The 24122-nt window shown below is 41.7% G+C and overlaps 2 protein-coding genes across 6 annotated transcripts in view; one reads left to right on the forward strand and one right to left on the reverse strand.

The window, feature by feature from the left end:
* The window catches only part of Tcerg1 (transcription elongation regulator 1), a 55264-nt gene extending 44654 nt beyond the window's left edge, over positions 1 to 10610 (forward strand). Inside the window, exons 17-23 of one of the 5 annotated variants that reach the window (XR_007832500.1) lie at positions 1105 to 1269; positions 1672 to 1854; positions 5475 to 5654; positions 6299 to 6382; positions 8016 to 8116; positions 8944 to 9037; positions 9310 to 9451. Coding sequence is in view for 4 of the 5 variants with exons in the window: in XM_051163904.1 (XP_051019861.1) it covers positions 1105 to 1269; positions 1672 to 1854; positions 5475 to 5654; positions 6299 to 6382; positions 8016 to 8116; positions 9310 to 9511 (915 nt within the window). In the remaining variant the exon portion in view is untranslated. Of the gene's footprint in view, positions 1 to 1104; positions 1270 to 1671; positions 1855 to 5474; positions 5655 to 6298; positions 6383 to 8015; positions 8117 to 8943; positions 9038 to 9309 lie in introns of all 5 variants that reach the window. The other 4 variants (XM_051163904.1, XM_051163905.1, XM_051163902.1 and 1 more) reach the window with 4 other exon arrangements.
* Positions 10611 to 12802: 2192 nt separating this feature from the next.
* On the reverse strand, positions 12803 to 14790 carry Gpr151 (G protein-coupled receptor 151). The gene has a single exon (XM_051163915.1). The coding sequence runs from the start codon at positions 14249 to 14251 to the stop codon at positions 12983 to 12985; it is 1269 nt and encodes a 422-aa protein (XP_051019872.1). The 5' UTR covers positions 14252 to 14790; the 3' UTR covers positions 12803 to 12982.
* Between the last annotated feature and the right edge of the window lie 9332 nt (positions 14791 to 24122).

Below are 24122 nucleotides of genomic sequence, written 5' to 3' on the forward strand. Positions count from 1 at the left end.
CAATCCATAGCTGATTGGCTTCTCTGGTTTTTAAAAAGGTTTCTAATGCAGAAATTCTTTGTCTTAGAACTTGACAAATGGTTTTCAAGAACATAACCTCTCATAATTCTCTGTTAGGAGAAAGTGTAGTTCTGAGAGGAATTAATAATGGGAAAAGACAGAAAGCATGATTATCGTGCCACACATCTAAAGATTCCTGGTCATTTCTGAATTTCTCATTCCGTGGTCAGACAGGAAGGGAGAGTTTCAATCCCTGTGGTAAAAGATTGGCCAGAATCTTCTGTTGAGCTGACGTAGGGTGTCTTATGTTGTAGCAGTACGTAGTAATTCAAATGATGAACATTTAAGCAAGTTCCTCCCACATTTCCTCCCTATTAAACAGACTGTTCTTGGGGTAGAGGTCTAGGTTTAGTATTACTCAGGGACTTTGACACTTAGTGTAGTGCTTGACAAACGTGTCTACTCTGACTTTATAGCAGAATGAATGGAGTTAACTTACTAGTTAAAAAGTGCAGACTCTAGGTGCTGCTGTAACCTAATGGCTATAATTATAGAATTGATTTTCTTATGAAGGTAGGTATAGAAATTGTGTTTTTGAAAGCAAATATAAGGAGTGGTGGTGGTGGTTTGGTTTTTGAGATAAGGGTTTCTTTGCAGCTTTAACTGCCCTGGAACTCGTTCTGTAGATCAAACTGCCCATGAACTCACAGATCGTCCTGCTTCTGCCTCCCCGGTGCTGGGATTAAAAGTGTGCACCACCATTGCCCTGCAAAAGTATACATTTTTTATCCTTTTATTTTAGACATTTGACAGCAGGTCATAAATACTTGCTATTTGTGTTGAATGACTTCTAAATTTTTCTTTTAATAACAAAAATTATTCATCTAGTTTTTAAAACTAGTCATTTTTACTGTGTTCATGTTTGAATATTTTACTGACACTGACTCTTGTTAAGACACTGTAGGTCAGTTCATGTTCCATATGAAAACATGGCAGCCCTGCACTCTGAGGCTACGCATCCTAAATGCTGTGGTTGGCTTGTTAGTTGCTTAGACATGGAGAAGTTCTCATAGTGCATTATCCCGCTCTTGTTTTACAATGTAGATTAAGTCGGATTTCTTTGAACTGTTATCTAATCATCACTTGGACAGTCAGTCTCGATGGAGCAAAGTAAAAGACAAAGTGGAGAGTGACCCACGATACAAAGCGGTGGATAGCTCGTCAATGAGAGAAGACCTTTTCAAACAGTACATAGAGAAAATAGCTAAGGTAACCGCCATGCTTACTGATGTTATACCTTGAATATTACGTTGCTTATGTTGTTTTGATGTTGGGGGTGGAATTTTTATTATAGTTGAATAAGAAGATGAAATTATGAATGTCATAGTTGACTGGGAAGACATATTTAGAAATATTTTGGGGAAATATTATATTTGAATACTGTCGGCAAGTTGATTTTTTTGGTTTGTTTGTTTTTGTTTTTCAAACCAGGGTTTCTGTATGTAGTCTCTGTAGCCTTGGCTGTCCGGGAACTCATTCTGTAGACGAGGCTCCCTGTAGTCAGAGATTTATCTGCCTCCAAGTGCTGGGATTAAAGATGTGTGCCACCACCACCTGATTATGAAGAAATCTTAATGAAGCAAGAATGATCATGTAATTTTATTTTTACAGAATTTAGACTCAGAAAAGGAAAAAGAGCTGGAAAGGCAAGCCAGAATTGAGGCAAGCCTTCGAGAACGGGAAAGAGAAGTTCAAAAAGCGCGTTCTGAGCAAACTAAAGAAATTGACCGAGAGAGAGAACAGCACAAGCGGGAAGAAGCCATCCAGAACTTCAAGGCTCTTCTGTCTGACATGGTACTTTTTTCCTTCTGAATTTCCTTCTGAATGGACTTTGGAAGTCCATTTTATTACCTATGTTCTGTAAATTGATTATGAAATAATTTGTTACTTCCGGAGCATTTAAAAATTGGGTTCTTGAGCCAGGTGCAATGGCACACTCCTGTAATCCCAGCACTCAAGGAGGCAGAGGCAGGCTTATGACATGATCTTACATATAGAAAAACCCTAAGACTCCACCAAAACACTATTAGAATTAATAACTTTAGTAAAGTTAAAGGAATACAAAAATCGGTAGAGGCAAGTGAATCGTTATGAGTTCGAGGCCAGCCTGGTCTACAAATTGAGTACAAGACAGCCAAGGTTATACACAGAGAAACCATGTCTCTTAAAAAATAGAGTTCTTGCTATTAATGGTTACTGGCACTTACAGAATTTCAATTTTAGATATTTTAAAGAATGAAAATTCATAACTTCAAAACTTAATTTTTAAAATTGCCTTTGTTGAAAGCCATCTTAAGCTGTTAGACACCTGCTGTTGTAATAGTGTGCCGAGCATAATTGGACTACATTTCCTTGATAGTTTAGGGCAGTGGTTCCCAACTTTGCTAATGCTACAACTTTGAACCATACATTTATTTTGTTGCCACTTCATAACTGTAGTTTTGCTACTGTTATGGCACCTAGTGTAGATATGAGATGTGTGACCCACAGGTTGAGAACTACTGGTTGAGGGTTCTCATCATGATGGTCAGTTCTTAATACTGCAGACAGTGTGAGATACAGGACTGACTGGTACTGACCAATGAGAGGACTCAGGATTTTGTTGAACGTTTTCTGCCTCAGCCCTTCAGTTGCTGAGGTGTCTGCTGTGTCATCCCCTCCCTTGTCCTTTGTACACCACCTCCTCTGGTTAGCTGGACTCTTCCTGCTACTGCTGTCACTTCACTTCTTTTCTTTCTGCTACTTTTTTTTTTTTTGTGTTCTTCATACTGAACATTTTCAGTAATTTGACATCTCCTTCCTGACATTCCCCTAAGTCACTTGTTTTCATTGCAGTTCGAGCAAACCTCATTTTGTCTTCTGATTGCTTAAAGGAGGTGAAGGTTGGCAGTTGCTTGCCAGTCAAATTCAGCTCTTTTGTGGGTTTTGTTTTACAATTCAATTTCTTTGTTTATTTACTCTGAGATTTATTTTCCTTTGTTGGCCAGGCTGGCCTCAGGTACTGATTCTCTTGCCTTGACAAGAGTGCACCACCATAGATCCTTGGAGATAGTAAAAGACTGTTCCTTGTCTGCACCTTTCTCTCTCATCCTTGTCAGTTCTTGGTTTGTAGCTTTGTTGGACATAAGGAATCATCACCCTCCTCTCTGTGGCAGCTGTTCACCTTCCTACTGTAGTCAACACCCCTTCAACTCTTGAAGGGTGCACCGAACTGCACCTTGAGGCTACTCACCACCCACTATCTCCTTGTGTTTAGCATGCACCACGATAGCACTTACTACATTTGCTCTACAAAGAATACAAGTGTGCTCTTTGAAGGAAATGACAGTATCTTACTTAGTTGTATAGTTCCAATGGCAAGCATATATTTAGATGTTTGATAAATGTTAAAGAAATTCTGTATTTATATACATTTCTTCTTTCCTGTCTTTTCATTCTCCCCTATTTCCTGTCATTATAGTATGACTTAACTTTCATTTGCCGTTGGTGGTATTGGTGAGCAAGCTGGATCTTAGATGTCTTCTGTTACCTTGTCTTTTTTTTTTCAATGTTAATATTATTATAATTATATTTTGAAATCAGAGAGTGTGATGCTTCTGGTTTTTGTTCATTGTGCTCAAGATTGTCCTTGGCTCTTAGGATCATGTAACTCCATAGGAACTTAAGAACTGTTTCTCTAATCAGTCGGCACAGAATAACATTCAGATTGTTTGTACTTCATTCAATTTTTAAAAATCAATGTTGAATAATTTTTAGGATACAAGTAATTTACTCCTTACTTAAATTTATACTTATTATTTTTGAGAGGAGGGGGTTGATGTACTTTACATTTTGATTGTGAAATCTTACATTTGTATGGTGATTTTTGTATTCTATTTTGTTGTTGTTTTGATTTTTCTTGACAGGGTGTCTCTGTGTCCTGGACTTGTTTTGTAGACCAGGCTGGCCTCAAACTCAGAGTGGTCCACCTGCCTCTGCTGATTTTTAGAATCTTTTAACTTTACTAAAGTTATTAATTCTAATCATGTTTTGGTGGAGTCTTCAGGTTTTTCTATATGTAAGATCATGTCATGAGCAACTAGAGATGTTTCAGACCCTACCCTCTTGTTTAGATGTCATTTTCCTCTTGCCTTGTTTTGAGACAGAGGGCTGAGTGTGGATATCCTAATACCTCATATCCTAGAAGAAAATGTTTCCCTTTTCACTTTTGAAGCTATCTATCATGGGTGGTCTACGTTGCATTGAGTTACATTCCTCCGAATCTAGTCTATAGAGTTTATACAAATTACATCCATCCATCCATCCATCCATCTTTCTGAGGGTGTGTGTACCCTTGGGTCATGCAGTATGTGTGGGCCTCAGAAAACAACTTTCAGGAGTTCTCTCCTTCTACTGTGTGGTTTCCTGAAATTAGACTTGGGCCATTGAGCTGGCAGCAAGTACCTTTACCTCCTGAACCACCTTTCTGGCTCCTAGTTTGAGTTATTATTATGAAAGGGTGCTGAATTTTATTGATGGTGGTTTTTCTTTTTTCCTATACGTATTGAGATAATCATACAATTTTGACCCTTAATTTTTGTGAATGTGCTTGGTCATGCTCACTGATGTTTTGCTTTTGGGTTAGAAGTGTCACTTTTAGTAGGTTGGTTAGTAAGTCCAGATTTGAGTTCAAGGTTTGTTGTACTGCTTTTTGGGGAGGAGATATTTAATGCTAGAAGAAGACAAAAGTAACATTACTTTTAGTTGAAATAGCATTTAGAGGAGTAAAATACTTTTGAAGCCATAAGTACTGATGGAAGATAATTGGCTCCTCGTCTTCCTCCTCCTACATCCAGCCTGAGAATTTATTTCGTCATACAGCTCATCGCTGGGAGTTACAATTTCTGTTGTAGAGTTGGTGGTAGACTTCTGAGCTAAAATGTTCTCACAAGCTTCTTGCTTAAGCCATTAGAAATGTGCATTGCTTAGTTGTTTGTTAACTTGATACTAAGCTAGTGTCCTGAACAAATTTATTTACTGAAAGTTGTGCTTAAAGTGGTCTTTTAACACAGATTTATTTATGAAGTACTCTAGTCAAGGGGATCTATGTATTTTTCAGAAATTTTTTAAGCTTCTGAATGTGACATCCTTTGTAAAACTCAAATGAAGTTGAGCATTCTTTTTTGCGGGAGGAGGGTTTCGAGACAGGGCTTTCTCTGTGTAACAGCACTGGCTGTCCTGGACTCACTTTGTAGACCAGGCTGGCCTTGAACTCTGTCTCTGCCTCCCGAGTGCTGGGATTAAAGGCGTGCACCACCATGCCCGGCTGAAGTTGAGCATTCTTGACTACAGTGTTGAGCTGCTTATTGTGTGAATATGCAAAATCTACTTGGTGGGGTGTGTATGCCACACATACATGCTGTTCTTTTTTTTAGGTACGTTCTTCTGATGTGTCATGGTCTGATACTAGAAGGACCCTCCGGAAAGACCACCGCTGGGAATCTGGGTCCTTATTGGAGAGAGAGGAGAAAGAGAAGCTTTTTAATGAACACATTGAAGCGCTTACCAAAAAGAAAAGGGAACACTTTAGGCAGCTTCTGGATGAGACTTCTGCGGTGAGAGTCCCTTACTGTCCCTGTCTTTCATCCCCTGCAATCTTCATTTATAGTTTGATGACACAGAATACTGACATGATGTTTAGTGTTCTGTTCAGATCCATCGTTTGAGTTCTTAGGTTTTATGGCATTTTCTTCTCATTTGGTTTTTCTCTTTAAACATGTCATGACGTTCTCACTAGTCAGGAGTAAGTTCTTTTTGCAGCTTCCACATGTATAGCTGCTTCTCTGGTGAATGCCCTTACATTTGTGTTATCAGTGGGCTCTCCTTCTTTTCCCTCCATTTGCAGTGTGGTGCCCCTTATTCGGCAGTTTGTACGCTTTGTCATCCAGGTTTTGTTCCTGTTTATCTCCTCTTTATGGTGATGGTTTCTTCAGAAGTTACGATGTTTGCCCATGTAAATACAGGGTTTGCAGGTCTTAGGCCACCTTGAAAGTATGGCCATGAAAATAACTTGTGGCAAGCCAGCAAAAAGAAATTGCATTAAAGCTGCTCCCTGTCCCTAACTAGTCCAGTTACGCTTGGGCAGTACAAGAGACTGCAGGTCAGTGTGTAATATTATGTACCATATGTGCTGTAGTTTGACTCCCTGAGTAAAAGGGAAATGTATTTATGTTTTCTCTTCATTTTTTTTCCCCCAAAGATTACCTTAACATCTACATGGAAAGAAGTGAAAAAAATTATTAAGGAAGATCCTCGGTGCATTAAGTTCTCATCCAGTGACAGGGTAAGAGGATTCATCTATCTACTGTGGCACTTAGGCGGACATGAAACTCACTATGTAGTTCACGTTCGCCTCTTAGTAAACCTCCTGCCTTAGCCTCCAGAGTGCTGAGCACATATGTGCACTACTATACCTTGAAGTTTATGAACATTGATAGGTACATAATTATATCACTGGTGGCTTACCAAACATGAAATTGGTCATTTTAAATAGATTAAAGTGTATGAAATATAAACCAAGATTTTACGTTATTTTGGTTTTTTAAAAAATATTTATTATTTGTACAGTATTCTGCTCACATGTGTGGTTGCACACCAGAAGAGGGCACCAGATCTCATCATAGATGGATTGTGAGCCATCGTGTGGTTGCTGGGAATTGAACTCAAGACTTTTGGAAGAACAGACAGTGCTCTTAATTTCTGAGCCATCTCTCCAGCCCCATTTGTTTTGTTTTCCAAGACAAGGTTTTTCTGTGTAGCCCTAGTTGTTCTGAAACTTGCTTTATAGTCCAGAGTAGCCTTGAACTCACACAGATCCACCTGCCTCTGCCTTCTAGTGCTGGGATTAAAGGCGTGCACCACCATGTCTGGCTTTTAAGTACATATATTTAAAAATTGTATACCATACAGTAATAAGAAAGCAGTAATATGAAAGCTTATATTTTTTATTATGAGGGTTGAGTTTGTATTTAAGGATCTTACCAATTGAATGGAACTATAGTCAGTTTCTGCTAGGTTGATGTTCAGGCTAGGAATTGGTACTAAGCTATCAACGCACTTTCCTATTAAGCCACACTGACAAACGGTGTGAGTTCCTAAGTTCTTAGAAAGGAGACTTTACAGAAGCAGAGTGTGTAACGCATGAAATATTAAAAGCAAAGCCCAGTCCTTGCTCTCTGCTGTCTGTGTAGGAAACAAATTCACTTAATACAGAAAATAATACAGAAAAACAGCTTACTATAATACATTCTGTCCCTTTGCCTTTTACTTGTTATTTTGTTACTGTTTGGCATCTCTAGACTACATTTCTCAAACCTTGCTCAACTGTAGTGAGTGGAATTTTTGATGTGTGGACCACAAAATATGTATGACCGGGAAAGAGTGATAGGCTCACCAGCAGACCCACTGTCAGTTTCTAGTTTACCTGACTATTTCTAAGGAATAGATAATAGATAACTTTCATTACAGTTTTCTCACCAAAAGGCTAAGTACTCCGCATAGTACTTATGCTCCCAGTGTTCTCTTGCTTTGTGTATCCATACATTGTATTTCATTGTTGTCGTTGTGTTTGAAGATATACACTCTATAGGAATAGAATGCTTGATCCTTAGTTTTTTGCTTGTGTTGGGCTTATTTCCTGACAACTTAGGAGACATCCCTGTAGAACACTGCAGAATGAGCTGAGTTTCATTTTAGTTGAATTCCACATTTTTGTGGCTTTCCTTTTTTTTTTTTTTTTTTCCTTCCGTCCTTAAAAATGTACTTTGCAATACACTACAGTAAGTTTTATAGAAAGAAAAATATATCCTTGCCTTGTCTTTTTCTATTTTGAATTTTATTACAGGATTCACAGATCGCCGCTTTAATTAAGAAGTTTTTTTTTTCTCCTTTAATCTTACTTTTCCCCTTCCCTGCAGAAAAAACAAAGGGAGTTTGAAGAGTACATCAGAGACAAATACATCACTGCCAAAGCTGACTTCAGGACACTTTTGAAGGAGACCAAATTCATAACATATAGGTACGTGTGGTGCGGTGTTCCCACTGGCAGCTGTTGTCCACTAGCCTGTACTCTAATGATCAGAGCTTACTTTCATTCACACACATGTTGACATTGTTAATTGTAGGAGTCAAAAGATGCCAGCTTTCCTCAAGGGCAGGTGCAGGCTGCTCCACGGCACTTTTTTTTTTTTTTTTTTTTTAAAGAAAGGGCCCAGATGTCAATTCTTATTTTGTGTTATATACATCCAGTTTTTAAAGTACACTTTTATTTTTACTTCACTGCTTTTTTTTGTTGTTGTTGTTGCTGTTTTTGTTTTTTGAGCACCCTCAACTCTTTAAGAAGTGTCATTCACAAAGAGACTTTAATCCTGCACTATGACTCATCTTTGCCTCCTCTGAAGACTTTTGAGTGGGGTTAGACCATGAATGCCTGATATATTTTCTCAAGGCAGAAAAATCATTTTTCCCTCCTCTTGAAGGCAGTTTCTGGTTATACTTATTTTTACAAACCAAAAAACCCTGAGAATCAGAGCCCTTACAATAAAAGGTTTTTGTGTAGTGCACCTAGTAGTCCACCACTACTAGTAACCTTTTTCATCAGGGAACAGTTCGGCATGCCCTACGGTCCTTATGCAGGAAACCAGCTAGGCTTCACGCTCCAGCATTTCTTCCTTTAAAAGACAATGTTGAGGAAGGAAGGGTGTGCACGGGAGGACAGATAGTGCTGAGGGCGTGCTTCTTAGGAGTTTTGTCATTTGGATTTTTTGGTCAGGATCCTTAATGTTTTGCATCAGCTTGGGCTTTTAAATTAGATGTGAAGTAAGACTTCTTTCTACATTTTTATAGTTAATTTAGTGAAAGATGTGAAAGTGAAAGCTTGTGAAAGATGCTGGGATTGGCAGCCCCGCAGACTGAAGTCCTCTGTTCATCCACAGAACAGGTACAGCACGGGCAAGATTTACCTACCCACCCTCAGCCCTGATCTGGAGGGACCACCAGTAGGGGTGGGAGGGTAATTCAGCTTCTGAGGCCCTTTCACTCCCTGGAGTCTTTACTGAGGCGATTTACAAAGGTGACTGCTGCAGTGAAATTTTTCTTTAAAAAAGTGGAAACACAATTAGGAACTAGATGGACATTTCCAGCTCATTTCTTAAAGACCAGCGAACAGCAGTCAGTAATTCTTGTGCTTTTTTTTTTATTTATTTATTTCAGATCCAAAAAGCTAATCCAAGAATCTGACCAGCACCTGAAAGATGTAGAAAAAATTTTGCAGAATGACAAACGGTATCTAGTACTGGACTGTGTCCCAGAGGAGAGGAGGAAATTAATCGTGGCATACGTTGATGACCTGGATCGCCGGGGTCCGCCCCCACCTCCCACAGCATCAGAGCCCACTAGACGATCAACAAAATAATTCTAAATACCCTTCCACGGGCTCTCTGCTAATTGAAAACACTTGCATGAGCCAAATTTTCAGGTTTTTACATATATGTGCATTAGTCAACCTATTGGATAACCAGCTGACGAACAGAAGGAGCAGCCGTGTGCGCAGTCTCTGAACAGAACACTTTGAAATATTTAATGCTTTTCTTTGTGTGGCATGACTGACATACATACTCAAATATAGGCTGTCTCTAGTAAATTTAAAAATCTTAAAACTAAAAATCATCCTTTTAATGAGGCGTGGAAGTCAATGATGGGTGGTGTTCTTCCTAGCAGTGTTACTTGGCAAGACAGGAGCATTTGTGGTTGGAGCTTGCAAATACCACAGACTCCAGAAACTGAAGTGGGGATTTGTTTTTATTTTATTTTTTAAGCGGGTAAAAGAGAAAACGCTGAATTGCATTCTTCCAGAGACTATGAATATTATAATGGACATGCTTTTACCCTTGTCTCTAAGGAGCAGTTAGTTGCATTTGTTCACACACGTGCTTTGGTTCTCCCCCTCTGAGTTATAGGCCAAGTCTTGCTTAGCCCAGGAGAAGATTTAGTAATTTCTTCTCAGGTATGAACCACATTCATAGCTAACATGTTGGCCAGAATAGAATCCTGGTTAAACATACTTTATTCTCCACTGAATAAATGATCTCTACCGATATTCTCAATTAGACAATAAAATTACCTTTCTGGGTATTCCCTTTGTAAACTACCCCTGTTTGAATGTTGAACTTTTGTTTCTAAAGTTTAATGTTAAGATGTTTGAATGTTCAGTTTATGTATTTGAACTACAATAAACCAACCTTTTTATATATGTGGATTGTAAATGATTATTGTTACACAATATATTTTTAAAAAATTCTTAGGCCTGTTTTGTTTTTGGTTTTTGTTTTTAAAGAAAGCAGCATGTGAGATTTGAGACAACTAAATCTTGGATAGTGTTTGTGTTTAAAGGCTTGACTCTAATACTGTGTTTCTAATATAAAGGACAAGACATTTTGTAGAAAGCCTTTTCTCCCTTTCTTTTTACTTGGCGTGCATGCGTGTATGTGTGTTCAGAGTCTTTTAATGCTACCTGTTGCTTAATAGCAAGGCTATTGTAATTCTTATGTCCTCTGTTTCTGTCTTATTAACATATCAAAAGTTTGTGCCTTCTGAACATCCTTTCAACTGGTCATGTGTCATACCATGAGCTTACTTAGGATGCTCAGTTACGTTTTTTCTGGCTTAACACCTCCCTACCCATCCCCCACCACCCACCCCCGTGTAAGTTCTGCATTGTTCTTGTGGTTGCTAGTACCAGAGTGCCACATAAATAAGACATATGAGAAGATATAAATGTTAATTATCTTCCCTGTTTTCTCCCATCTGTCATGATGGCAACAAGGCCTAGAAAGAGGAATACTAGCTGACCTGTATTTCTGTGTTGTGTATAACATTCCTATCCATACTCTTTAGTACTTGGCCTAAATCTCTTAAGTGTCGTAGAGATCATGTGACCAGCTAAAGACTGGCATTAATGGAGCATACTAGGATTGAAAGCTGTAAAAGTGATAAACAGGGTTTATATCCTCTCCCCACGTTTGAAATTTATCAAGGGACTTTTAAGTTTTGTAAGGAGTCAAACTGAAATGCTTGCCAAACGGAATATAACTGTTACAGAAGTCTGACTTTCCTAAAACCTTTTATTCTGAGTCCCACATGGTAGTTTCTGCATACTTGCTGCATCCTGTCATGGTAGAAAAGTGAAAAGAAATGGCTTACGATCTTGACTGTGTGGGATTGTTTGTAGGTGTGAGTTGATTTTTCCCCTTAGTTGAGGGCTCTCAAGTTCTTAATAAATGGTTCATTATAATTATATGTTGTTCCAGTGTCTGCAGCTAACCCAGAAACCTGGGACATTGTCTTGTCAGGCTACCCCTTAAAACCCTCTTGTTCTGAGTGATGGTTTAAAATCATAATTCAAGGCACAGATAGTAAAGCATCACTTTTATTTCTTTACAAGGCGTTACATACTTGAAGCTCACTGTACATACTCTACATATCCCCTCATGTAACTGGAGTCATCAAAGCAGTTATTTTGTATTCTTGGGCTAAACTATTACTTATTTAAATGTGAGAGCTTCAAATACAATTTGTAGTGAAACAAGTGAAAAAGAAGGCAGCTTTGTCTTGTGTTAAAAAGAAAACCACAACCTTTTATGTAAAGTAGCCAAGACTGAACATTGTGAATGGCAGCTCGCTCTTTGTATGTACAGAATGTTCTCCAAACTCCTCCTTTACTCTTTTAGAGGCATTTTTCCTACTCTGAGGTACCCAACAGTGGAAAGTCCCAGAATTCCATTAAGGAAGCAATTAAGATGCTTTTTATATTTAAAGGGGAGAGAAATGTATAAGCATACATTTCTGCATTCTGCTCTCCTCAAATTTTCCACGTCTAGGAACTCAGGAATGCCTTTTTATTGCCTTTTACCCTGCATTGTCCTTGCAATTACTCTGTTCTTACCTAAATTCTCTGTCAACAGTCTGCTGGGTCTTCTCCTCTGCGTGTGCTTTTCCACACTTAGTCACACTTGACTATTCATACCTTAGAACCCCAGTAACAGCTTAAAAGTTGAGGGCGCTCAAGTTCAATGACACAGGAGAAGTCGCCGCCATTCCCGCTTCTGCCGCCTTTAGTCAGTAGTTAACGCCTATAGCATCAGTGTCAGCTTACCGTCCGCCTTCAGAGAGCAGAGATCAAGGAGAATGCATTCTCACTGGTGGAAAAATACTCTCAGTTTGGAAGAGAAGGGGCATTTGAAAATTTTCTGCATTATGATCTAGAATGTCATGTTAGGCTACTAATATTCTCAGCCTTTGAATAAAAAACTCACTCGTAGGTTTTTAAAGGCTGAAATATCTTTTGTGCTGTATGGCAAGACTTGAATTTACTTGGGCCCCAAATAGCTATGGTTTGAAATTAGCCCAGAATAGAAGGAACTATTCTTTCTTTTGTAAATGTCACTCAGGAAAACTATGGATTTTTCATCAAGTAAATGAGCATTTATTAAGCAAGTGATGGGAAATTATAAGTAGAATTTACACTTTAAAAAGCAAGGAAGATACAGATTTTGAGCTATGCTAAGGTGAACTATAACTTGTTGATAGGTTGTGGACAACAATTCCAGGAAGACACAGAACATGGGCTCAGTCTGATAAACTACTCCATCCAGTACAGTGCAGGGCTGCGGCTAAGGAGGATCCTGGGGAAAGTCCATGCATAACACTTGAAGTGAGTTCTTTAGGCAGAGAATTCTTAAGCAAAACTATGTGCCATTCTACTTACCAGATTATATAGTTTGAAAATGCAGAAAGAAGTATTTCTAATGGCAGTTTATAAGTCAGCGATATTGCTAAGCTGCAGTACAAGTAAGCATGATTTTTTTTTTTTTGAAACTTAAGTCTGTTAATTGCAGCCCTCTGTCTCCCGGCCTTCATGTTCCCAGGGTATGGGGTCATTGTCCTCTGCCGGAGGGGCAGCATCCCTCTCATGCCAGAACTGCTCAACATCAGGGAGAATGGGAACTCCTGCCTTGTCTGTTTCCTCTTTGTTGGAGTTGGGAGAGCCACGTCTCTCTGTCTCTGCAATGGATGTCTGGGGCTCTGGAGATGGAGCCTTGTCCTGAAGTGCCTCTGTGTTTCTAGCTGGTGCCCCCTGAGCCTCTGAGACCACTGTAGGCTTTCTGGTTATCATCCATTTCCGAATGCCTTTCAAGCCTGCCTTGAACTCTTCAGACATCACTAGGAAAATGAGAGGGTTTGCTGTTGAGATGGAAAACATCAGGACTTGAGACAGGGCTATAAAACCCTGTGGTGGCAGTGGACCTCCGGCCTTCAGGTGCCATACCCACAGCCAGGCGACCCATTCGGGGAGCCACAGAAGAGCAGAGGTGATCACAGTGCTTAGCAGCATCACTGTGAGTTGCTTTGAACGCATCTGGTTTCTAAGGTTTTGAGTTTTTGTGCCTTGTTTTTTACATTGGCCATAAGCTCGCCAGAAATAAAAGCTGGCCAGAAGTAAAGGAAGGCAAAACACCAAGAGAGGATAAAGCTTACCGAACATTGACATGAATTCTTTGGCCACAGCTGGCACATCCATGAGGCACATTTCCACACCTGCATGATGTCTGGTGGTACTAAAGAACCATTCTGGCAGGGGAAGTAGACTGGCTACAACCCAGATGGCTAGCAGCAATGACCAAATGGTGCAGTTGTGAATACTCACTTGCTTGGCTGGGTCACTTGCGTACATGAAGCACACTTTGGCGACTACAACAATTGTCAAGCTCTTCACTGCCATGCACATGTGGGTGAACCAGTCAGAGAACTTGCAGACAAACCAGCCTAGATCCCAGACACTTTTGGAGTATGCTGTGGCTCGGACAGGTGCAGAAAAGAGCAGGAGAGAGATGTCTGCCAGGCTGAGATTCAGAATCAGGGAGTGGATCACGGATGGCTTTCTTTTCCAAACACCATGAAGGAGAATGCCAATCACACACAAGTTCCCCACAAAGCCTACCAGGCACACAGCTACCAAGAGAGCCGGAATAACGGTCCTCCAGTCCTTGGAGTCAGACGGCAGGTACCCTCCTGCAAAGTGGAGGTAAGCAAATGACTCGTTCATGATGCTGGAATTGGAGTCTGCAAAGACAGCTGCCAGCATCACCTTTCCCATCCAGCTGCTCCCTGCAGATGTTAGCTTCTTGTTAAAGTGGTCTTTCTCGGCTCTTTTGCAAAGGGGGGAAAATGCCCTCTGTTGACCACACTGATGACACCTCTGGACCCTCTTGCTTGTTTGCCGACAATGGAAGGTCGGCGGCTGAGCTTTCGTGCTGCACACAGTCTACCTGTAACTACATGGAATGACAGGCAGCAAGAGTGTGTCCACAGGCTCATTAGCAAGTCTAATACTAAGTACCAGCCCCATAAAGTGATAACATCCCCATAAATGATGAATGAGGAGAAACAAGTAAGTAGGGATGTTCCCCTGGGGTGGAGCTAGGCAGGAGAGGGGAGGAGCACTATCAGTTATTTCTAAAATCTTGACTGGATTTCTCAGTACAGAGTGATCTATAATTTAGTAGGCTACAGTTAATCCAAGTCCTTTGAATTTTCACATGCATGAGGACCTCTTGATAGCTTAGTAGAGTCTGCCTAGACAGGGCCGAGGAATCTGCTCTCCCACCACGTTCCCACAGGGTGTTGCTGCTTTTGCTGGGAGACCGCACTTTAGGAACCAGTGCTCTCCTCCTGGTCCCTCCCATTTCCAGGCAGGAACATTCCTCTCTTCAACCCTCACTACCACATCAGTTCCACGAATGAACAATTGACGGCTAAGCAGGCACAGCCAGGTAGTTTTAAAAAATTGGAAACACATGTTAAAACCCAAATGTGGATGACCTAAAATTTCCTATGAATTTTCTGGAGGCACTTTTGGAACTCTGAACTGGTTTACTTACTGATAAGACTTCAGAGAGCGATGATGGTGATGAAGGCAAATGATTAAGTTAAGCTTTTCAGAATGTAAGAGATTTGAATGAAAGTACCGATTTAAAGTTGAAAAGCCAGCACGGTGCCACAGCTGATAAAAAGTAGTTGCTATGCAAGCCCTAGGGATTTGAGCTAGACTCCCCAGAGCTGTCTTCTGTCCTCCCCAAGCACTGTGACACATGTGCCTGTACATACATATCATGCACAAATACACAATAACAGAAAGGTTAGGAGGAGGACAACTCAGATGAAACAGACTTGGCCAGGCAGTGGACAACTGGAGGGGATTAAAAGAACCAGTAGTGCTCAGTCTAGAATCACAGCAGAGAGTACAAATTATCCGAAGACCGATCTACCTAAAAGTCCTATGGAGAAAGTGTGGCCTAGAATGTCCAAGGCCTAAAGGGCAGTGCCAGGTGGGATCAGGCAGAACTGTCCCTCTTGAGTGTGAACGATGATATTCCAGTGTGGCAGTCAGAATGCCAGGCGGTGAGTCACACTTCTAGGTCCTGGTACTATGCTGCAGTTTTATCCAGAGAAGGAAAGGAGGGGGAGGGGTGGCACATGAAAAATGCTGGAAGGCACAGACATACATGCAGGCAAACACATACATAAAATAAAATCAATAAATCTCAAACAAGCCACACAGCAACAAGAACAAAGCAAACACAACCAAGCCAGCCCCCAGATATTCTCAGCTGGGTCCCATGTGACTTTCCATGACCTACCTACCTCAATGTTGCCGAGAGGTACCTTGGAAAACAGACATGGTGATAAAACAATGGGTTTATCCACACTGAAGAAAAAGTAGGTCACTCTTTTAGGCTTGTCCTAGGAGAATAGGACCTTGTCAGGAAGTGAAACACCAATATGTTTCTATGGGCCCAGAATGGTCCTGGTTCATACCTAATAACTCATCCTTGGGTACAGGTATCTGTGTTTTGTGTTTGCATCCTTACTAGAATGATGCACATAGTCTATCATTTGGAGGCCAATCTAATTGTTAAAGACAACCCACCACCAGAGCAACAAATTCTAGCACTCTGACAGCTGAAGCAGGAGGGTTGCAAATTCAGGGTTAGCTTCGGCTGTATAGTGAAACATTATTTTTGACATTGAATTAAAAATTGAGCAGCATCTATTAAAATACAAAAATACAATGTTTTTTCTCACAGTACATTGTTATTTTGTTGCCTGTTCTCCTAGTCATACCACCTCCTTTCAGATCTGAGCCCTTTATTTTCACTTAAAGCTAACATAGTAACTGAAAAAAGTTACATCGTCAAATGGACAAAGATAACAAATCTTGCCCTTCCGTTCACCTTTGGACTAGGCAAGGGAAGTAGGCCTCCTCCCATTGTGGGCCATTCAACAGGAATCCACACAAAACCACAAAACCCATTCATGTGTGCATGTCTTGTCATTTCTGTTGTAACTGAGGATTTCACGTGTGTGTGTGTGTGTGTGTGTGTGTGTGTGTGTGTGTGTGTGTGTGTGTGTGTAAGGCTCTGATTGGCAAAGGGTTTGTTCTTTAACTGAGCCTGTGCCCTTTTTAATTCTTGCCTTTTGCTCTCTACTTATGTTCTGAGACCTTTGCAAAAAATTATTTTAAAACTCTGTGTGTGTATGATATGTGTGTGTGATGTGTGTTATGTGCTGTGTGTGTGTGTGTTATGTGTGTATAGTGTATGTGTGTGATGTGTGAGTGATATATGTGGGTGTGCCTTGGCACAATTGTGGAGTTCCCTCCACATTGATGTTGTTTCTGTGGTTTTCAGGCCTCTTCAGGGAGCACTTTACTCATGGAGGCATCTTATCATCCCCTTTAAAAATCTTATTTGTATATTTAAGTTAAATTTTGGAACGTATTTCATTTATTACTTTTAGTGTGGTGGTGGGCACTGAGTACTGTGGAGCATGCGTGGAGGTCAGAGGACAACTTCCTGGAGTTGGTTCGCTACTTTCATCTTTATGTATGTTTTTGGGGTCAGATGGAGGTTGCAGAGGCTTGGACTGCAGCTTCTTTAAGTACTGTGACATCTTTCCAGCCCTGATAGCAAGATCTTGTTTCAAAAACAAACACACACACACACACACACAAAATCACAAAATCCCATTGATATGATCTCATTTCATAATAAGTATTGTCACATTTCCAGTGAGTTATAGTTTGCATATTATAGAATTCACTCATTAAATTGTATAATTCCAGGTTTAGTGATGTTACATTTTCTTCCATCCTTTCTAGCCAAGGTGGCCAGTCTGTGTAATGATCTCTTCAGCAAACTGGAGTGTTTCCATGGTTACAAAATCCAGTGAGGAACAGGGTATCTTGACACACATTTCCATCCTCCCTGGACATAACTAGCTCAAAGTGTTGATTGTTCAGTAACCTTGATTTCTTGTGGCATGAGAAAGGAAGCAACACAGCCTTCTTTGGGACTGGCTGGGTATCCATTTGTGACTTATAGGCACCATATGTGTTGTGGAAACTATGGATATTAATTGATGAAGTTTCTCTGTGCCTCAAAATAGCCCTAAACCCTAGCTTCAAGGAGGAAGCTGTGACACTTCTCCCGTCTCTACCTGTGGTCATATCATGAATAAAATTTTTCAGCCACGTTTACTGATTAGCAATTTTTTGCATAGGTAACATTATTTATCAACATTGCCAATAACAAAATGTATCAGAAAAAAAAAAACAAAGAATAGCTATTCTAATATAGAAAGGAAGCAGTAGAAACTCCTGCTAAATGTTTCCAACCTGGGAATAAAATGTTTGTTAAACACCCTTTCTGCTGAGTACACTGAAACTCCTCCTCTCCTCTTCAATACAGGTATGTGCTGAAACAGACAGAAGAGTCTAGCCATTTCTACTAGTATTCTTCTACTTTGTGCATTATTTTATCCACCTGTAACTGAGTAATAGAAATATCGCTCTAATTTTTAATCTTCACAACTTTTTGATTAGATAGAGGAGGGAGATGGTAATAAGCATGAAGAAGGAGGAGGAAGAGGAAGAGAAGGAAGAGAAGGAGGAGGGGAGGGAGGAGGAGGAGAAATAGGAGGAGAAGGAGGAGGAGGAGGAGGAGGAGGAGGAGGAAGAAGAAGAAGAAGAAGAAGAAGAAGAAGAAGAAGAAGAAGAAGAAGAAGAAGAAGAAGCAGCAATAATGAGGTGTCTCAGACCAGATGACTTGCTTATAGTTACAAAACTGCTTAGTTGCTGGACTGAGGCAATTCTTTCTTGCCCAGATAACATATGCAAGAGGGTGTGGTTCTGGCCAATGTGAGGCAGGTAAGGATGTGGAACCATTGTTCTCAGTTTTGAAGTCCCACTCATCTACTCTCTGAAACTCTAATGAGCCACATGAGTCACAGACTCTTGAGAAGCATCTGGGTCTGGCGGCACAAGCCTAGAATCCCAGCACTTACGAGGCCATGGCACAAGTTCAAGGCCAGCCTGAACTAGATGAGACCTGTCTCAAAAACCAATTTAAGAAAAAAAATAAGATATAAAAGAAAACCAGTTTTCAATGTTTAGCAGCGGAAGAGAACCTGGTCTATCTGAAGATGCTCTGCGGGGAAGGTGGCTATGATGCCTTTCTGGTCCGTCATTTGCTTAGTTTCAAATACATTTTACTTCTATACATGATTTTTAAGGGGTCCTATGCTGTGCTGTCAGCAGTGGCAGGGACAGAGACACAGCTCAGCTGTCACTCACTAGCCTGAGAGGTTCTCTGAATCAGGGACCCTGGTCCAGGTAAAATCACACCCTTAGATTCCCTGCAGAAGAAAATTTCAGGACAAGCCAGTAGAAAGGAGATCTGAAGGTTATTAGATGTCCTTTTGAAACAGAGCTTTGAAGCACAGGGCTTAAGGGAGTGAAGACAGCGGAGAGAAGATAAGACAAAGCCGAGAGCGTGGGTGTGGGCCTCTCAGACAGCGGTACGTCGCTGTCTTTACAATAGTCATGGGGACCACTTTGGAGATTTTGAAGGTATCTTCAAAAGGTTGCTAAATGAGGTCACATATTGCTCCCTGAAGGCACCAGATATGAATATAATGAATAAGGTAATAATAGATGAGAGAGAAGCAGGGACGTTGGTGGCTTTCTCATCACCAGTCATCAGTCCTCCTTGTGGGTTTCTCAGGAAATGGGTAGGAGAGGAAGGCAGCCTGTGCTGGCTAGTTCTATGCCAGCATGGCCTAGGTTACCATCATTTTGGAAGAGGGAACCTCAATAGAGAAAGTGCCCCCACTAGATTGGCTTTTAGGGAAACTAGAGGTGCATTTTCTTCACTGATGATTGATATGGATGGGCCTATCCCACAGGGGCAGTGACACTCTGGTTGGGGAATCTGGATGGCATAAGAAAGCATGTTGAGCGCCAGGCGTGGTGGCGCATGCTTGTCATCCCAGCACTCAGGAGGCAGAGGCAGGTGGATCACTGTGAGTTCGAGGCCAGCCTGGTCTACAAAGTGAGTCCAGGGCAGCCAAGATAACACAGAGAAACCCTGTCTAAAAAAACTATAAGACAAAACAAAACAGAAAAACCAACCAACTAACCAACCAACCAAACAAAAACATAGCAGCTTGATAAAGCCATTGGAACAAGCCAACCAACAGTGTTTCTACATAGCCTATGGTTTAGTTCCTGCCCCTACATTCCTACTTTGAGTTCCTGCTCTGACTTCCCTTAGTGATGGAGTACAACCCATGAGTTGTATTGTTGGATTAAATTCTTTCCTTCCAAAGTTGCTTTTGGTTATGATGTTTTATCACACATATAGAAAGACAAGGCCCTACCCAAGGCCACATACACTCAGGCCATGCAATGGCTAGTTTTATGTCAACTTGACATACGCTGAGGTCATCTGAGAGGAGGGAGCCTCAATTGAGAAAAATGCCTCCATAAGAACAGGGCATGGTGGCCCACACCTTTAATCCCAGCACTCGGGAGGCAGAGGCAGGCGGATCTCTGTGAGTTTGAGGCCAGCCTGGTCTACAAAGCAAGTCCAGGACAGCCAGGACTACAAGAGAAACCCTGTCTTGAAAAAAAAAAAAAAAAAAAAAACCAAACCAAACCAAAACAAAACACAAAACCAACCAAGCAGCCAAACCAAAAAAGACTGGGCTGGAACCAAGCCTGCAGGTCATTTTCTTAATCAGTGGTTGATGGAGGAGGGCCCAGCCCACTGTGGGTGGTACCACCCCGGGATGGTGGTTCTATAAGAAATCGGATTGAGCAAGCTGTAGAGTGTAGGCAGTAAGCAGCACTCCCCGTGACTCCACCCATGGCCTCTGCATCAGATCTTGCCTCCAGATTCCTGCCCTTGGGTTTCCCTCAATGGACTATGTAAGTCAAATAAACCCTTCCCTCCCCAAGTTGCTTTTGGTCATGGTGTTTCTGCGTAGACCACAGCATAACTAGGACAATATTGGTAGCAGGATATTGAGGCATTCCTGTGACAGATCTGGCTGTGCTGTTTTCAGGGGGATTGTGGAAGGAACTTTTAAAGCTGGAAAGCCCACTGAGTGTTTAAAGCTTGGTGAGCTTTTCTGTGGGAGCTTGGAAGATAAGAGTTAAGAGGGAGGTCTGAGAGCCGCTTAAAGACTCTATCAGAGCCGTTCACTATTTTGAGTTGAGGCTCTGTGGTCCTGGTGAGCTGGGGCTAAAGAATCGCCATGATTAACAAGAGACCAGAACTGCTGAAGCAAAACCTTTGCTTTATTGGGACAGCAGATACTGGTCAGCTGGAGCAAAGAAATTAACAGTGATTAAGAAGAGAGCAGCATCCCTGAGGCGTAATCTGGCAAGTGTCTCCTCAGAGTCAGGCTACAGCAGTGTCTGGAGGTAGCCAAGATTGTACTTTGCACGGGTAGCTGAAGTTGGTGGTGCAAAAGTCTCTCAGCGGGGTGCTGGTTTGGGAGGTATGAAGGGTCATGACAATCAGCTGAGGCTTGGCACTGAGAGAGACCCGGGTGAGCCATTGGAGAAAGGGCAGCCACAGTGGCATTTGAAGCCCCGGATTGAAAGGGCCATAGAGAGGAGTTGAGGCTTGATACCACGAAGAGCCCAGCATTTTGGAGATGCCAGTACTATGGGACAACTACCAAGAACAGTGGCAGTGGTGGAGCAGAACCTGCCACAGCATGAAAGACAAGCTGAGTGTTCTGCAGAGGGTGGAGCCAGAGAGTGAGCCAGAGCCCGGAGGGTCCTGAGAAAATCCTAGCTATTGGATATGGAATTATTTACACTATGCAAGTTGCTTTGATTTTGATGGTGCTCTGGTTCTTCCTTCTTGCAGTAAGAAAGTACTTATTTTTTATTTTACAGGAGCTTACGGTTTAGAGACTTTAGGCTTAAAAAAAAAAAAAAAAAAAGATTAGGGAATTTTACAGAGAGAGAGACTTAGGATTTTAAAAGAACCCAAAGAGACAACTTTTTAAAGTGTTTGCCTTTTGTAAGGCTGTGGGACTTTTCGTGTTTGTGAAGTGTTTTATTATGTGATGTCTTTATTAGTATGTGATGGTGGACAGGAATAAGAAGGCAAAGGGCGTGCTTAACAGTTTGTGTTTGTGTGTCAAATAGATAAGGGGTTGGCTGTGCTGGCTAGTTTTATGTCAGCTTCACACAAGCTACAGTCATCTGAGGGGAGGGAGCCTCAATTGAGAAAAATGCCTCCATAAGATCAGGCGGTAGCCAAGGCTGTGGGGCTCTTTGTCTTTATTTCTTCCTTTTCTTTTCCTTATATGTAGACCACACTGGCCTTGAACTCAGAGATCCACCTGTCTCTATCGCCCAAGTGCTGAGATTAAAGGCGTGCACCACCGCAGCTGGCCAGCATTTTCTTAATTAATTAATTAATGGGGCAGAGCCCAGTCCACTGTAGGTGGGGCCATTCCTGGGCTGGTGGTCCTGGATTCTATAAATGAGCAGGCTGAGAAAGCCAGCAAGCAGCACCCCTCCATGGCCTCTGCATCGGCTCCTGTCTCCAGGTTCCTTCCAGGTTGAATTCCTGCCTTGGCTTCTCTCTGTGGACTATGACTGTGGATCTGTAAGCCAACGAAGCCCATTCCTCCCAAGTTGCTTTTGGTGGTGGCGGCTCATCACAGTGATAGTATCCCTGTTTGGGACAGGCCTTAAGCCAGGTCCGTTGCTATTTTAACATATCAATATGTACAATGCTTTACTGCCTCTGTGTCTGCAATCTTCACAGGCAGCAAATGTAGTTAATTGTGCTGGAATTCTTGCTTCTTAGCTGATAACTCGGCCAGACTGGAGGATGAGGGTCCTTTTTCCCTCATGTCCCCATACTTTACCTTTCTATCTTGTTTTGATAGAATTGTGAAATGTCTTTCTCTCTTCTTATTGTGGCACAAGTAACTTGTTTTTGTTTGTTTGATGGTTTTAAAGATGGCTACCTTAGGAAGCTGGAGAGGTAGCTCAGAGGTTAGGAGCATTGAGTGCGCTTCTCGAGGTCCTGAGTTAAATTCCCAGCAGCCACACGGTGGCTCACAACCATCTTATGAGATCTGGTGCCTCTTCTGGCGTGCAGGTGTATATGCAGGCAGAACACTATATATAAGTAAATAAATAAATCTTTAAATACATACATACATACATACATACATACATACATGGCTACCCTCAAACTGTCTATGTAGCTGAGGGTTACCTTGAACCCTTCAACCTTCAAAAGAAGGCCTCCTAAATGCTAGGACTGCAAGTGTGTACCATCACACTTGACAATAAGTAGCTTTCTTTGCTGTCAATATCGATGCACATTTTTAAAGGGGCAGTATTGTCTTCCCTGAAGGAGAGGGACAAGAGGTGGGCCAGGAAAGACGGGTATATTCTTCAACCATCTCATGCTACTGACACAAGCCAAGCCATCCACATCAGTGTTGGGTATAGTCCTTGTTCAGAGACATCAATAGTATTTTTTTTTTTGAAAGGAGTATCTTTGCCCAAAAACAGCAAACGTTAGACATCAATGCTATGGCGTTAAAAGCTTGCTGTAGCTTTTCATTTCCTCCTAGACACAATCGCAACGATTCTGCCATTTCTAAAGACGGAGGAAAAAACAAACAAACAAACAAACAAACAAACAAAAAAGGCAAGCTGTGAAACAGTAGGGCGTGCAGCCCGAGATCCTTGGCAGGACTCATGTCGCGTTCTGCTTTTAATTTTCCCAGCTTTCCTTCACTGTTCGCCGTGTTCAAATAATTGCACAATGGCCCAGCGTCCCCAAGAGAGCGCTGCAGTGGAGCCTGAGATTAGTGAGCGGCGCCCTCTTGTGACAATTTAAAATACTACTGCCGAGCTGGAAAAGAAGGCCGCCTGCAGAGCGGTGAGTAGGATGAAAAGTAGGGGTCCAGAGAAGACAAGGGGCTACTGACCGGGACATGAATGGAGCTACTGAAAAATGTTTAATCAGCACTAGAATATTTGAGTATTTATAAACATGAAAATGAGCGCACTGGTTAAAGGAGGTCCACAAAGTAGGAGGAAGAGAATCAACTGCCAAAAGCTCTTCTCTGACTTCTTGAGGGTGCCGGGTCGCGTGTGTGCCTATACACCCACTCACAATCCCACATCCCCGCCTCCACCATCACCACCCACCACCCAAACCCTTTCACGTGTTGTAAAAAGTTCCACGAGGAGAGAGGCACACTCTTCACTGTGGTTTGAGGGCAAGCGGCCGCCTGGGTCGGCAGCTTGTTAGACAGAATCTCAGGCCTCAACGCAAAAGTCCTGAGTTTAGTACGCAAATTTGATCGGCTCAAGCGCTCACTCACATGTGTGGTGAGCTTACAGAAGTGCTTGCTGCATGGAGTCTAGACTTAGCATTGGGTCGGACGATATCACTGCTTACCAGCGGTGGGAAATTGGGTAACATGTGTGCCTCGGTTTCTTAACTGACTGATGAAGGCTGGTTGTCTGCGTTTATTGGCAGACAGCCACCCCCCACCGTTGTCTCCAAGGTTTAATGAGGAATTATGACATACTAGGCAACGTTTGGAGCATTTACACTTTCTTATTTTGGTATTTT

This window comes from Acomys russatus, chromosome 20, assembly GCF_903995435.1.
Source record: "Acomys russatus chromosome 20, mAcoRus1.1, whole genome shotgun sequence".
NCBI lineage: Eukaryota > Metazoa > Chordata > Mammalia > Rodentia > Muridae > Acomys > Acomys russatus.